General features: G+C 40.1%; 2 protein-coding genes across 3 annotated transcripts; one reads left to right on the top strand and one right to left on the bottom strand.

Annotated features, from left to right (window-relative positions):
• Positions 1-86: 86 nt before the first annotated feature.
• Positions 87-6,475, bottom strand: mtfr1 (mitochondrial fission regulator 1). 2 transcript variants are annotated; one of them, XM_067578817.1, is made up of 8 exons: positions 6,387-6,475; positions 4,803-4,911; positions 4,167-4,265; positions 3,251-3,393; positions 2,624-2,859; positions 2,207-2,465; positions 1,850-2,033; positions 87-1,557 (listed from the first exon to the last, which is right to left on the bottom strand). In XM_067578817.1, exons 2-8 carry the CDS (start codon positions 4,836-4,838, stop codon positions 1,510-1,512), a joined length of 1,005 nt encoding a protein of 334 aa, XP_067434918.1. In that variant the 5' UTR covers positions 4,839-4,911; positions 6,387-6,475; the 3' UTR covers positions 87-1,509. The 2 variants fall into 2 exon arrangements, with proteins under 2 accessions (XP_067434918.1, XP_067434919.1); XM_067578818.1 differs by lacking the exon at positions 6,387-6,475 and adding an exon at positions 6,042-6,061.
• Positions 6,476-6,710: 235 nt separating this feature from the next.
• armc1 (armadillo repeat containing 1) lies at positions 6,711-15,095 on the top strand. The gene is made up of 7 exons (XM_067577787.1): positions 6,711-6,970; positions 7,804-8,017; positions 8,670-8,761; positions 10,313-10,505; positions 11,028-11,144; positions 11,995-12,069; positions 12,710-15,095. The coding sequence occupies exons 2-7, from the start codon at positions 7,856-7,858 to the stop codon at positions 12,899-12,901; spliced, it is 831 nt and encodes a 276-aa protein (XP_067433888.1). The 5' UTR covers positions 6,711-6,970; positions 7,804-7,855; the 3' UTR covers positions 12,902-15,095.
• The last annotated feature ends 280 nt before the right edge of the window (positions 15,096-15,375 follow it).

Below are 15,375 nucleotides of genomic sequence, written 5' to 3'. Positions count from 1 at the left end.
GATTCAGGAACAATTTAATGATAGCAGGTGACTTTTATAAAGGTTATAATTCAACCAATGCAAATATACACCAGAGTGAGTCGGGACAGAGAGAAATAAACTTTTATTTAGAGATTTGACAATTCAAGTTAAGTCATTTTTATGAACTCTTCTACAAAATCTTAAACAGTACATTTAAAATCACTCAATTACTGACAGACCCAGTCCACCGTCCCTTACAAAAAGCTAATAACAGTTGACTTGAAGCAGCAACTACACGGGCATGAATAGTGAACAGAATCATGTGTCAGTCACTTTGAACAAAATACTACCTATAACTCTACATGACCCAGTGGAGGCGGTAAGTTTTGTGTCACATTTCCAAACTGGGGCATGAAAATGTCATATTACTGGCAAGACAGCAATACACCTTTGGGATACTGATAACAGGTGCCTTAGGACCCAAGACTTGTTCTTATAAACAAAATTTGTCAACATATGTTGACATGAATGTAGTGATTCTTTTGTCATGATGTTTTACTGAGTGAAAAGGTTAAAGTGTTCTGAGATAAAAGGCTTATCTTATCAAATGAGGTACAATACACTGCGCAACAATACACTGCGCGTGTACTTGTAACCGTCATTGACCTAGAAATATGAACTTTGCATTACAGTTACGGTCTCTGTTTTCCTCACTATTTAAGTGTCTTCCAAACTTGGAAATAAAAAAAGGACACAAAAGGTAAAAATTGGCAGTGAAGGGCAGAATCTCGCAGAGCATCACTGGAATGCCTTTGGCTTTTAAACGTTAATCGTAGTAAAGAGATAAATAATGTCAAATAAAATTGGAATGCATGTATTTGAACCAATTAAAACAAAAAACATACAAGCCCCAACAAGACTGGCAACTACGACACAACTTAACACCTGGAATTAATAAGGGACAAATCTAGGACATAATTACTGTTGTTAAGATCAAGATTACTTAACCACAACATAAATAAATGGTAATAATCATAAATTAGGCTATATATATTAACAATACAGCACAAGATTCCACAAAGAAAGTGCTCGCTTTCTTCAGTGGTAGAAGAACTTCAGCTTTCACAGACCACTCAGACATGGGAATGAAAAGCCGACTGTGTGCAACAAACCAAAATGAAAACCTAAACAAAGATCGAACAATAAAACTAATAACATTTCCTAGTGTTGCTTAAACATGCGTTTCTGTGCCTCTGACACTTTCATTCCAGACTGTGATGAGTAGGAACATGAGTTAAACAAAAAAATAAATCACGTTTGTAAAACAGAAAGCTAATGTTATAAGTTATAAAAGTGCAAAAACAGATGGTCAGGATGATCATCGGATGCAACACTATGAGATGATACTTGGAGCGGCCCGTCTTCTAGTTCAGGGAGAATCTCTTGTTCCTCCAGAAACAGCTGTGAAAAAGCCGGATAAGGCACTTTAAAGTGTCCACAGGACCTTGAGTTCTGAACCTCCGATTCATCAGTGAGCCAGTCTCCTGTTTAGATCAACTTCCTCCTTCCAGTCGATTTCAACATGTGCTGCCCAAACTGTGAAAAACACAAAAGACAGAATCAAATACACGACACACATCAGTAACATTACATTCACTTGATTCCAAAGATGACAAAAAAAAACATGAAAATGCCACATGAAATTCCACCTTTAAATCGTGTTTTTCAAATGAATATCTACAAATACAGTCTACCTAAGATGAAAATCAAAGCATCAACATATTTTTGTAACTTTGTAATTGTGGCTTCTTTTAGATATTAACTTTTGTAGCTGTAAATCAGAAAGAAGTGCCCACATTCAGCTAATGAATACAGAAACATCTCTCACCAAAGGGGTTTCGGTTTTAGGTTTCACTTCTGGGACTTCTGGGTCTTTGAAATCGTCCTTGTCTTCTTGTCCGCTGTCATGTCGATAACGATGGGCAAACTTGCGTTTCAGGGCCTCAGCGATGAGCATCGCAGCGTCTGCGGGATTACTGGCCTTCGGTTTGGCCTCACCATCTACTGGACGACTATGAAAACGTACAGACAACAAGAGCATTTAAGGACGTTAAAGGAGGTAAATAGTTTAATTTATAGTTTTGATGAACTTCAACGCTACACCTCATCACAGTAAAACCTCGGTGGTCATGTTTGATCATTTCATTATGTATCTGAATATACATTAATCCAAAGAGAGGCCTACCTTTTGACAGATCGCAACTTGACTTTCCCCATGTCTTTCAGAACATCGAGCATGCTGGGGATTTCTGCCGGCCTTGAGTCCAAAACCGTCTGGCTGTCTGTCTTCTTCCCTCTGCGCTCCTTTATCAAGTCAATGGCTGAAAATGTCCGATGGAGACCTGGGGGTGGTGGTGGAGGTGGTGGGGGAGGAGGGGGTGGGGGAGGGGGAGGCAGGGTGCCACCGGGTGGAGGGGGAGGAGGAGGGGCCCCTGTGGTAGCAGCTGAGGTGAAACAAAGGAAAGAAGAACCTTAGAGCTGTGTGACATTCTGCTGCCATCTAGTGGACGTATTCTATTATTATTATTATTATTACAGTGCTGTAAAAAGCATTCAGTTTGAGCAAGATAAGCCTGTTTAGGAAGCTTTTGTTAGGAAATACCTGGCTGTGTGCTCTTTTCTTGCGCCAGTACGATTTGTGCTATCTGAGCTCTGAGTTTAGCAAGTTCAGTCTCCAGTGCGCTGATCTTCTGAATGGCCTCATCATTGGCGATCGTCGGCCCCTGCGGGTCAGGAGCCCCCTGATGCAGGCTCGGTAGTGACCTCCGGCGGGTTAAGGGTTTTGCCTGAGGGTGAGGCTGGCGGGCTCGAAACATGAGCCCTGATGGGAGCCCTGACCTGTTTCAAAAAGAGACAATTATTATCATTATTATTATTATTACAGATGAGTGACAAAAATCACAGGAACACACAAGAAAAGACCATAAATGACAGCAGAAAGCAGTCGAGACGATGTTAATTTTTGTGATTTTTACCTAATTTGTGTGCACTTGTTAGTTCAGCTCAGTGTGAAAGTCTTTACTGCGTTTTCCTGTCATTTATGGTCACGCTAGAAACTATTTAAACCACAAACTATTTATTCATTGAGTTTACAGATATCATGATAAGTATCATTATCGTGATGTGACATTTTGGTCATATCGCACATCCCTACACAAGAACAAGTCCATTTTTAAACATGCAACTTCAATTCTCCAAAAGATACAAAAGATCTCTATGTCACACTCACCTAGGTCTCCCAAGGTAGTCTTCATCATCATCATCATCATCCTCTTCCTGGTCGATCCAGGCGACATCAGCAAGAGTGGCAACGAGACCGTTCTGCTTCCTGGCACCAATCAGGACACCAGCGTCCTCAGAGTATGGATAAAGCTGTCAGAGAGGGAGACCAGCCTTGTTTAAGATTAAAAAACCTTTAAAAAAAAAAAAAAAGCATGCCAGGGAAAACCACACACCAGCACACATCACAACACTGCACTTCAACAACTAATGAAGGGAAATAATCAAGTAAAAATGAGGGCGGTTGAGAAGGAGGAGGTGGTGACGGGCAAGTTGTTAATGAAAGGTTCAAGTAGCTCAGTAGATCTTTAATCAGCACAAGGTTGTCGCAGGTCGCTGAACAAACTGACCTAAAGCAGACATACTGCATTCCTTATAGCGAGGGAGGGTAGCTGGAGACAGAAGAAAAGAAGAAAAGAGAAGGTAGTGTTGAAAGAGACAGAAAGGTAAAGAAAAGCAATTCAGTCTTTAAAACAACATGCCACAGAGCTGAAATATTTTACTTTGATTTGTTCCTAATCTGAACACAATGTCAGTGCTCTGATAATAAGGAACTATCGCTGTTTTGATGACTTCATCCACTCTGTTTATGGTTCATAAATGAAAACAGTCAGACAAGCAGAGGTAAACAAAGGTTGAAGAGTGTACATGATTTATTGTCACATATCAGAGTTCAACAGTAAAGAGAAACAGGAAGAAAGACAGAGGAGGATACTGAGCTAAATTGTATGTAACCAATTAAAAGAAATACACATCATAAAAAAGACTGCATGCCATTATCTTAAAAAACATTGTCAAAGTCAGACTGGCCTGCCTGTCACATGACACTACACTATTAAATAATGAACCTGGAGGCCATCCCTCACCTGAAAATGAACCCTGGGGCAGGGTTTCAGTGGAAGACTAGTAGCTATTCTCCTCACAATACTTCTGGAGGACCCATAGGGCTTGGCTGATCCAAAAGCCTGCAAAACAAAAACTCATGTAACGCACATGCTGAAAATTCACATCACACATTAGTAAAAAAAAAAAAAAAGAAGACAAAGTTTCTGTGTAAAGCTCCAACTATTGGTTGATTGTCAGAAATTAATCGGCAACTATTTTGATAATAATTTCTGTTATTCTTTGAGAAAGAATGCCAAATATTTGATGGTCCAGCTTCTTAAAAGTGAAGATTTACAGCTTTTCCTTAATTAAGTTAATTGAATATCTTAACATTTTAAACAATTAGCCAGACAAAACAAGCAATTTGAAGACATCACCATGTGCCATGTGTGTTTCACTATTTTCTAACATTTCAGTCTAAACGGTTAATCAAGTAATCAAGAAAATAATCAACAGATTTATGGATAATGAAAATAACTGTTAGTTGCAGCCCTGTTTCCATGTTTTGCTCACAGTGTGTATCTAAGGCTTCAAAATCAAGTTTTTGAAATGTAGTTGTTCATCAAACTCTATCAGATATCTAATGAGATCAGATATCAGCACAGGCTGCTACATACCAGGTCCATTTCGATCCGTGCATTGTCTTTACTCATTTCTGTTGAGGTCCGTCACATGAGCAGATGGATACACGTCCAAATACTGAGGGCACCATCACCAAATAGCAATCTATTGGAAACACAAGACAAGACTGAAGAATTCAGTTTGTGTCACCTTTAAACAAACAACATAAAACCATATGAGTAGCTATTTACATATATAATTATAGCAAGTACTTGAGGTGACTCCAGAGTGATGTGCTGAGCTAAAGATGCTCCTGAACACCAGATACAATTTCCAAAAACCTTTAGTGCTTTTGGATGATATCAACTTTAAAAAGCAATACAGTTATCCGTCCAAAGCTATTATTGATGCCGATATTTAATAGCTTAAGGCAGCGGGAGGCAAATAACGGCCCGTGGGCCAAATCTGGCACTCTAGCAAAAATGTTTGGCACTGATGAAAGTTGAACTTTTGACTTATATTGTTTGCATCAAACCTTTTACATAAGCTTTCACAAATCTACTGTAGATAACAAAATAAACACAGGGCTTGTCTAAATCCAAATGAATATAACATGTAATCCTGCCTCCACACAAGGAGAGGCGTTAAAACCAGTGTTGAAATTAACTCTAATAAACTAACCACAAATTGAATTTTAATGTGTAAATTCCAACACTGTTTTGATTTCACAATTTTAAAATTTGTTGTTCACAAACACAAGTAGATAAATATTCACTTATGAGTAATTTTTAAAGAAAAATTGGTATTAAAAATAAACTTTAACTCACTCACTAATGGGAAGAATTACATCTGACCTCATACACAATCCTAAACAATTCATTAAAAACTATTAACAATTACACAATTAAAAGAAATAAACAACATATAGAACAAAACAAATCCCTGGTTTAAGGAATTAAGCTTTTTTTCATCATCTGTTTTTCCAGTGACAACTGTCAAAGCAGCAATAGCATAAAGAAACATTACTATGATCTTAAATTTCAAGACATTTTAGGAAATAAAGTATTTTATGTGAGCAATGTCACTGAATTCACAGCAGAAAAATACACAGATTAGGATGCAGTTTCGTTTTGATACTGCGTAGTTACAAGCGAGATTAGCTCTAAAGTAGAAAAACAAAAATAAACACAGTCAAAGATGAAGCTAGATATTATTAGTATTCCTAACAGTAAGTTAACGTTGCCATTAACTTAAGTTACCATCTGTGTTGTTTTGTGATTTTATGAGTGACCTACCTGCTTAAACAGCAAAGGTAATCTTAACTGCTTTTTACTTGATTAAAATCTTTATAAAGAACACCAAAAAGCGTGGAAAAAGGAGTCGTCGCCTTCCTCTGAATTAAATTAAATTAGCCGGTGAATCGTAACTTTAGCGGGCAACATGGGCTAACTGTTGCTAACAACGATAGCGGGCTAAACTCATCCCAGCAAACTTTCACAAACACTGAGACAATTTTTCGGATTTTGGCGAAGACGCGCACAATTTTGGTTGCCCCCTGACGTGCCACAGAAACCCTCAAAGGTTATATTAACGTTACATACAGCCGCTCAGTTGTGAAAGTGACTTTGAAAACAACTTACCGAGGCTAACGCTGGCTGATAACTTCCTAAATTTTTCCACCTTGTCAAACTGCAGGAGGGAGGAAGAGTCATGGAATATGAGATTACATATGTAGGTTGTGGCTATTGCACGTCACCATAGGTCAATCATATTGAGTGGCAGACAGTTTCACCAATTGGAATCCACACATAAAATTATACTGTATTGTGATTGGATATTATGTCAGTCGATCAAATAATATTACCCAATCATCTTCTAGAATTCCTATAGATGTTCGTTACATATCCCTGTATTTCCCGGCGGGGCTGTGTCCCGTTAGAAAACTGTAGGATCCTTTAGATGGGAAAACTGGCACGTCCTCAGTCACAAAACAGGTGCACCCCATTGATGTGCCACAAAAACCCAAACAGTGTGCACAGCTGCTAGCTAAACGGAGCATAGTAAGAAAGCGGCGCAGGCCTAACGTTAGTGACAGTATTTTGTAACGGTTGTTTTTAAAGTGGCACCGGGACGAAGCCGTTTCTCACTACGTTGTTTTTAGCGTCTATTGTAGCTGAAGTTACCCGAGGTTGTCTCATGATTTAACTTGAATACTGACGGAAAGGTAAGCTGTATTGTGAAGTAACATTAGCCTAGCCTAGCTGCTGAATCGCCTCTGTAGCACAGGGCGTGATTTGAGGTGAGGTTGGGGGTCGTAGAAAGTGTCTTTGGCAAAAACAAACGAGCTTTATGAAAATAGTTTAAGAATTTGTTCACTGTAAATCATGACATTACATGGGATGACTTTAACATTTGCCTACCATTGCATGCTAAGCTGCTTTCAGGTGATAACTAATCTTATCAAAGCATGTCAGTTTAATCAGTCACCTAACAAGAGTCACTAATCAGTCCAATCAGTACTATAGCACACATTTCATTGATTTAAGATCTCAGACACGCCGTCAAATCTGTAAAATGTGGATTATGACAATGGGCTGCGTTGTTAAAGTTGGAAATTCAATACATCCAGCTGAGACTTAATTTAATGAATGGTTCTGCACCAAGTTAGTAAAATACATGAAAATAGCTTTTGAGACTTATCTGTTTATATAAATAAAATGTATTTGTATTACTGCTGCAAAGATTAGTTGATTTAATCAGTTAATTTATGTAATTTTGTGTAATTGTGTTTTTTTAATTTAGCCCATAAAATAGGCCAAAAAATCTGCTGGTTTCAGCCTCTCAAATGTGAGGATTTGCTGCTTTTTGGGTTTGTTCTGTTGCAAATTGGAGAAAAAAGAATCACCATGGACTCTGAGAAATTGTGTTTGGTTTTCACCATTTTCTGATGTTTCACACAAACAAAACTATAAATTTGAAGAAAAAAGACCACAGTTAGTCGTAGCCCTAACTTGCACAATGTGAACTCCCTAATTAACCTCTTAATTCCTTTTTCAGTAGAGTGAAGAGAGGTTGGATTGATGTGCGTGGCTTCAAGACAAGAGGCACCATGAGTGCGGAGTTGGATGCACTGACTGTGGTGAACCAGCTGCGAGATCTTGCTGCGGACCCCCTGAACCGAAGAGCCATAGTAGAAGATCAAGGCTGCCTGCCAGGTCTCATCCTTTTTCTGGACCACCCCAACCCACAGGTCGTCTACTCTGCACTCTTGGTAAGCAGCATCCAACTATTTATATTTATATATACACACTACGGATAATATTACAAGTAGATAGTTAGTTATTCAGTACCTTCATACAGAAATATCTACAGCAGCTTAGATTAATTCGTCTCGGCTGAATAATCAGTAGAGTTCCCTGCTTGTTCCGTAAATAGTTGTTTTCAGTTCATGCTTCATAATTTGTCCCCCCCTGCTGTCCTGCCGTCTCATAGTAGGTTTCAGTGACAGTCTAAAGGCCACGAGCAGGCACGTGGTGGCATTGAAACAGCGACATATTAAAAACACTGTACAATGGTGACATCTGCTGTCTGTTTTGTGGTGTAAACAGAATACAAAGTCAATATAGCAACCTCTCCCCACTTCCACCACCACCACCACCACCACCACCACTATCCTTTTTGTGCTGTGCATGACTTGTGTTTGTGAGTACACATTTAAGTGCCTTTACGTAATAGTTGCTCCTTGACGGTAACCCGTGAAGTGTAAACACGGGGGCAGTGCATGTGTATTTATATTGGTTATGTAATATTTCACCACTGAACATGCGCACCCATTTGAATAGCTCTCTCTCTCTTATAATATTGCAAAAGGTCTGTCAGCTTTTTAGCTGGGGAATAGATAACGGTTGCCCTTGTCTTTGCAGGCTGTGCGCTACCTGGCAGAATGTCGAGCCAACAGGGAGAAGATGAAGGGCGAGCTGGGCATGATGCTGAGTTTGCAGAATGTCATGCAGAAGCAAGTCGCTGTCACCACATCACACACACACGCACACACACCAACACATGCTCACTGTGCACTTTCTCTACGTAAAACCTTAACCTAGGATTTCTTTTGTTTTGCACAGACAATATGTGCCTGTCTGCAAATTTTCCAGGCAGGATGATGTCCTTTTGTCAGGATGAATATGATTAAAGTTGAATTAAAATAGGGCAGTAAACAGTTAAATTGCTGTTTCTGCAGGTCATAGATTTTAATGCATCCTGCCACCTCTCTACAATTTTTTGATGAGTCCACTTGCATGTTTTAACTGATGAAGGCTTGTGTTTGCTTGTTATGACGCATCGTTAGCAAGTTATTTTGCAGAGGTGGCTCATTTTGCACACATCTTTGTTGCTCTCTTTTTTTTAAGTGTAATATCCCTTTTAGACTCAGGTTTCTAGCTTCCTAAAACAGGATGAACATCGATCGTCTGGCCACCCATTTAGTTTCAGAGGCAGGTCGGGTTTAAGGAGGTGCTAGCTAGTGCTACCAGAGGGTCTGTGTCAGTTTTGCTAAATGACTGCTGTTTATCATTAGCACCCAGACAGGAATAGACCTACGTTCAAGTGGCCGACTGTAGATTGCATGATTTTATTTTCCCCCCCTACTCAACCTGCGGCAAAGCCCTCGCTCGCCCTGGAGTAAGCCAGTCACTTCAGCTAGTCAGGGGTGGCATCAAGAGGAGCCCTGCAGTAACAGCAGCAGCTCTCCCTGCTCGCAGTCCAGTCAGTCTGACTTTGGGTGGAGGTCGATCATAGCTGGACAGAGCGGGAACACATGGCTGAGGGGAGGGGACGTGTAGCGTAGTTGCGCTAAACAGGTGCAATTCTTATTCAGATTTAAGATACGAAACTCAAGAAGATATGACTCGAGATGAATAAATAAAAGATAATGTTTGGCTTACTGACAGGCCTCCATAAAGCCGAGGTAGGAATGTGTTGCACAGTGCTAGGGGGGAGCATCAGGCTCCCAGAGGGCAGCAGTGCCAGACAGCTGATGTCGTATGTGGTTACTATAGAAGGAGTGATGACTTTGTGACATATAAAGCAGTATAGCCTGCAGGTATCCCGGGATCTCTCACAAAATATCAGTCATGGCAATGCAAGTGCAACTGACCTCATGTGGCTTCTTCATGGAAAGCTGCTGCCCACTACAATATTATGCTCTGCTTTATTTTTGTTGTCTTTGGTTTTTTGTTTGTTTGTTTTGGTGGGGTTTTTGCTAAGAGAGTAGAAAAAACAGACTAATGTACAGAAAAGCTTAATTAACATACATTTTGTATGTTGTGTGGGAAGATGGCAGCCTTTTTGTTTAGTACATGATTCAATTGAATTATTCTTGGAACTACCTTCAGTACATTCACCTGCACTGTGCTTCAACTGTATAGTTATATTAATACATGCATCACATCAAAACAACAAATAATTTTAACGTGTGTATAAACTACATTTGACAAACACAAAATCTAAAATTTTTCTTCCGCAATTTTCTCTCTCTGATTAATTTATTTTTACTCTCTCATCAAAGGAGTACATCCCCCGGAGAAACCAAACTCCTGGCCTCTGAGATCTACGAAATTTTGCAGGCGGCCGGCAAAGACGAGGCCGAACAGGCCGAGGCAGATGCTGCCTCCTGCCGACGTAAAGCCCAGTTCTTCCTGGGCTCTAACAACAAGAGGGCCAAAACTGTGGTGCTGCACATCGATGGACTAGATGACTCTGTAAGTGTTGACAACTTGCATACAGGAATCCAGACAATGAAGTAGAACACATCTGTCATGTTCACATCTGATGATATATAAAAATCTCTTTTCAGGGCATTCTGCTGTCATTATCACAGTGTTGTCAGTGCATCTTAGCGGTGTCTATCCGGTGCGGGATAGGAGGGTGGAGGGGTCGGGTTGTAAATGTCAGCCATTGAACAGCAGGACGTTGAGATTGAACCTGAATGCTGCTCTGCAGGAAGCTTGCACCTAGCCAGATTACATTACAGCAGACAGACGGCCTCTGGTGGGCTGCATCCCTATCATTCCAGCAGGAACACACAAGACTGTGGCAGCTGGAGCCATAGATATGTAAACTGTATTCCTTAGTGTAATATTATTTGTAGCTATTAAACACAAAATAATATATATTTCTATGTCCTATTTCTGCCTAATTCAGTTGTGGTTGATTATGTACCTTTAAACCGCTGTTTAGCGCATTTTAATCACACATTTCATCTGGTTCTATTCTTTTGTCAGACTCGGAGGAGCCTTTGTGAGGAGGCCTTGTTAAAGATCCGAGGGGTCATCAGCTTCACCTTCCAGATGGCCGTCAAGAGATGTGTTGTCAGGATCCGCTCTGACCTTAAAGCTGAAGTAAGTGTTCTGTGTCCGGACACAGAAAACCATCCAGGAACTTAAAGAGAAAACATAACAGACTTACTGTATCTTAGCTTAACTTTCAAACATCTTTGAGCCTGCACTTGTTCCACAGTAACTGGATCTTTTCAAAGCTGCCTGATTGTAACCTGCTGACTGGTCCAGTAGTATTCAAACTGGCTAGAAATTGTCATGATTAAACAGAAATAACCTGATTTGTGTAAAATAAATTAAAATGTACACCTGCCAAGTAAAGTGATCAAAGTGGTTTGATGTAGAGCTGCAGTGATCAGTCAATCGACAGAAAATGAATCGCTAATCATTTTGATAATTAATCATTTTGAGTCATTTTTAAAGAAAAAATATCAAAATTCTCTGATTTCAGCTTCTCAAATGTCAATATTTTCTGTCTGCTGTGAAAGTAAATCAAATATCTTTGGGTTGTGGACTGCTGGTCAGGACAAAAGGAGACACTTCAGGAAGTCACATTTCTTTTACCATTTTCTGACATTTTATGCACCAAACAACTATGAGATTAATCAAGAAAATAATCGACAGATTCATCAACAATGACAATATAATTGTTAGTTGCAGCGCTAGTTTGATGTGCAAGGTATAACTTTGATATTGGTCACAGTACCAACAACATTATTTCTAAGCAAAAATTGCCAGATACTGAAAAGCTGACAAATATATTGTCAACCATTGGGAACGTCTTTGGCGTGCTGCTACTGTGTTTATACTTGAACAGCAGTGTTTGACTTTTAACATTTAATATCCCCAAAGTAGTTGAAGAAAGACATGTTATCAACAAATGTAAACAAGTTGTTTTCTTTCTCTCTCACAGGCGTTGGGCACAGCAATCAACTCCACCAAAGTAATGAAAGCCCAGCAAGTGGTGAAGACGGAGGATGGAGGAGAGGTAATAAAGTAGTAATAGGTATTATTTACCTGTAACTGCTGTACATTACACTCATTTTTTTCACCGACAGTAAGTCAGTTGTGCTCGCTGTATGTTGTGAGTATCTCTGTACGGGAAGTGTAGTGTCCCCCCCACCCCCCACCCAGCCTGTGGCTGAGACTTATTCACACTGACATGATTAGCTAGTCACATCTCTGCCTCAGCCTATAGGCAAGTTGCCTTTTGACAAACACGTGACCAATCCCTGATTAAATCTCTGTGTTACCAATTTGCAGCATGCACCTAAACTCCATAATTAACTTAAATATTTAAAATCCTGCCCTTTAACAAAATGTGACTCTCCAAAGGTTTTGTTTCTCATCACACTGTGAAGAATTTGATTGATACATTCCCAAATAGTAGTGATATATTGTGTGGCCAGCAGGGGGCAGACCTGGCTCAGTCTTTATGATCTCACTCAAGGTGATGATGATGATTATTTAGCTCTGTTGAGGACTGTGCTTTATGTCAATCCTGAAATCTTTAAAATTAGTTTTTTTGGGGGCAAATTTCCATGCTTCATGGTAATACAAAAACAATTAATGTCCTTTGCTGTTTAAAATTTTACTTAAATCATATTTCTTTTCTGTCTTTTGCGCAGCTGATACTGCCATTCCAGGAGGGCTCGGCAGTGCTGGTGGAGGAGAACACAGACATCCCAGACTACCTGCCTGAGGAGGAGAGTCCGTCCCAGGAGCAGGACAAGGCCGTCACACGCGTAGGCTCCATCACAGACGGCATGGGCTGGCTCAACACGGCCGCCAACTTCCTGACGCGCTCCTTTTACTGGTGACCACTTCCTGTGCTCATTCTCTACTCCCTTTTTTTTTTTTTCTCCTCTAAAGTAACCATCCAGCTGCAGCGTTTTGGCATCTCTCAGCCTAGTCCCGGACTAAGCCCTGTCTCACGGCCTTACACTAGTCTAGACTCCCCCCCCCCCTTCCCCCCCTCTGCAAAGCACACGGAGCCCGGCCACGCGTGTGTGCGACAAGTGCTGGACTGCCAAGTGGAACCTGCAATAACTTTAACTTGTGTATATATTGAGCTCCAAATTCCACCACTGGCTGTATGTGCACAACTATATACTAGCTGCATATGTATCTCACAAAACATCACCAGAGGACTTTAAATCACACGAAACCAAATAGCATTCTGGTAATGTGTGTCGCTGCGTTGACAGAGTTTACACGTGGCAGGCATATTTAACAGTTCTAAGGCTGATTTTTACATATGTTGAAAATTGGGAGTTCGTTTTTTTTGCATGGTTTTGGTTGCTTTTCTCCAGGTGTCGATTCCCAATCATTGTACTTTTACTACACATGTAGTACATACAACTACATGCTTTTCATATCTTTCATCCTTTAATTTCCCAATTAAGCTGATTTTTTTTTTTCTTCCCTCTTGTTTTTTTGTTTTTTTAGCATGCTTTGAGTCTTTTGTGCCAATCTCGCCTGATGCCTAGATCCTCGATTATTGTGTGTGCCTTTTTGACATTTCACTGTAATTATTATTTATTCATCATTGTAACTTCATTCAAATAATTTGAGAGCTCAGAGCACGTCAGATGTAACATTTGTGCTTCCCAGGTGGCCCTTAGCAGCAGCCGGCCTCGTCCAGCTTTTTAGCTCACTGAGGGACGTCACTTCAGTAGAATTAACGAACTAGACACCAGCAAGAGGCTGCAGCCCCGTTCAGCCACTGGCATACATGTCAGTATCATAAGACTGTTTTGTTGTGTACTGATTAGCTAGTCGGCTGATTAATACACCACCCCTCACTGCGTTTTAGTTGTTTCTGTCACAAATCAGGACTCCTGTGATGATGCTATAATGCAGGGGAAAAATCAAAAGTGAGTTCTGTAGCGGCGGCGAATCGGCTGATGGCTACTTGTGTTTAATTGCACAGACTTTAGGCTACCTCTGTTTTCAGCCCTCTATCTCACGTCTTGCATTACGGTCTTCTGTAGGTTTAGGTCAGCATGGCGAAGACACACCTGGTAGATGCCTGCTTGTACTTAATTTCTCGCTTTACCTGGAATTCCACTCACATTTTTTACAGTATTGTAGCCCCACCTGTTCAGCTCAGTTTTTTCAGTTTAGCCAGCAGTGTCCTTAAAGCAAAGATCATGTTGGTGCACGCTCACACACGCATACAGAGGACTCACTAATGCTGTCATATGAGCAGTAGTGGTATACTGTAACAATGGTGTGGTTATGTACATTTTGTAAATGGTGCCTGATTCCCAACAGTCGCACATGTGAAGGAAACTGTTTTTTTTTGTAATATTGATTTGCATTTTATGTCACAAAATGGGAGAAGAGGTCGTAGCAGCCAATGCTAACACTTCTAGTGAGTTTTTTTTATTCTTAAGCTCCTACTACCCTGTGACTCACACCAGGTTTAATCATTATCTCCTCTGAATTGTGTGTGTCATTAACAATTATTATATCCAGTGCTGACTAGGCGGCTTTTATTGTTTTGATGGTGCAGAAACGTCACAGTTGGTTGAGGTCAAACTGGCACAGAATGACCTGAATAATCTGAGTCAATGGTGGTTATTCTCTGGAAAAGCAATAATATTTTTTGCATTAGTGATTATAGTTCAGCAGCAGCCTTCAATATAATGTTTTTGAATGAAAGGTATTAGTTAAGTCATTATCAGTATTAAATTTAAGCATCTTTTCTTTGTTTTGCACACAATTAATCTCCAAGGTACATCATGTAATTTCATTTTAACAATAGCGATGTCTCGGTTCATACTGCAAAGCAAGAATACTTGAACATGTTTATTAGAACTGCATTCATGTGATGATCAAATTCCCTCCTGATAGATTAACCACATCTGTAAGGTTGACAAAGAACGGCAAACCAACAATGTAACTTCATGTGTATAGACTTCATCAAATGTATTATAATGTAATGCAGATCTTAAAACTGTAGATTCCCTTACACTGTTAATGCAAATGATGATAAACCTAAAATCTAAATTTGTCTTGTGCTTTTTATTTTCAGCAGAATATTTTGCGGCTGTTTATACTGAATATGATAAAATGGAGTCATATCTTCATGTGCAATGGTCCAGATTATCACTTTGTCAAAATCAAACTGCTGAAGGCAGCAACCATTCTTAATACACACAGAGAGAGAGAGAGACAGGAAATTCAGTTTTCTTTACTGGTGTATAAGTGAGGAGCCCCAGGGCAATCCTGTGGTCAGCCCACCACCTCCCCCAGCCTTGGTGCTGGTAGGCAGGCAGAGGCGGCAGCC

This window comes from Thunnus thynnus, chromosome 21 (assembly GCF_963924715.1).
Source record: "Thunnus thynnus chromosome 21, fThuThy2.1, whole genome shotgun sequence".
NCBI classification, from domain to species: Eukaryota; Metazoa; Chordata; class Actinopteri; order Scombriformes; family Scombridae; genus Thunnus; species Thunnus thynnus.
The sequence above is the reverse complement of the archived record's forward strand: the minus strand, read 5'-3'. Positions and strand labels throughout refer to the sequence as shown.

Coding starts and splice junctions, on each gene's coding strand:
- mtfr1 (XM_067578817.1), bottom strand. CDS start 4,838: ATGAGTAAAGACAATGCACGGATCGAAATGGACCTG. Junction 2,034..2,206: donor AAGTTGCGATCTGTCAAAAG/GTAGGCCTCTCT, acceptor ACGTTTTCATAG/TCGTCCAGTAGATGGTGAGG. Junction 1,558..1,849: donor CTAAAACCGAAACCCCTTTG/GTGAGAGATGTT, acceptor TGTTTTTCACAG/TTTGGGCAGCACATGTTGAA.
- armc1 (XM_067577787.1), top strand. CDS start 7,856: ATGAGTGCGGAGTTGGATGCACTGACTGTGGTGAACCAGCTGCGAGAT. Junction 8,018..8,669: donor TCGTCTACTCTGCACTCTTG/GTAAGCAGCATC, acceptor TTGTCTTTGCAG/GCTGTGCGCTACCTGGCAGA. Junction 10,506..11,027: donor TCGATGGACTAGATGACTCT/GTAAGTGTTGAC, acceptor TTCTTTTGTCAG/ACTCGGAGGAGCCTTTGTGA.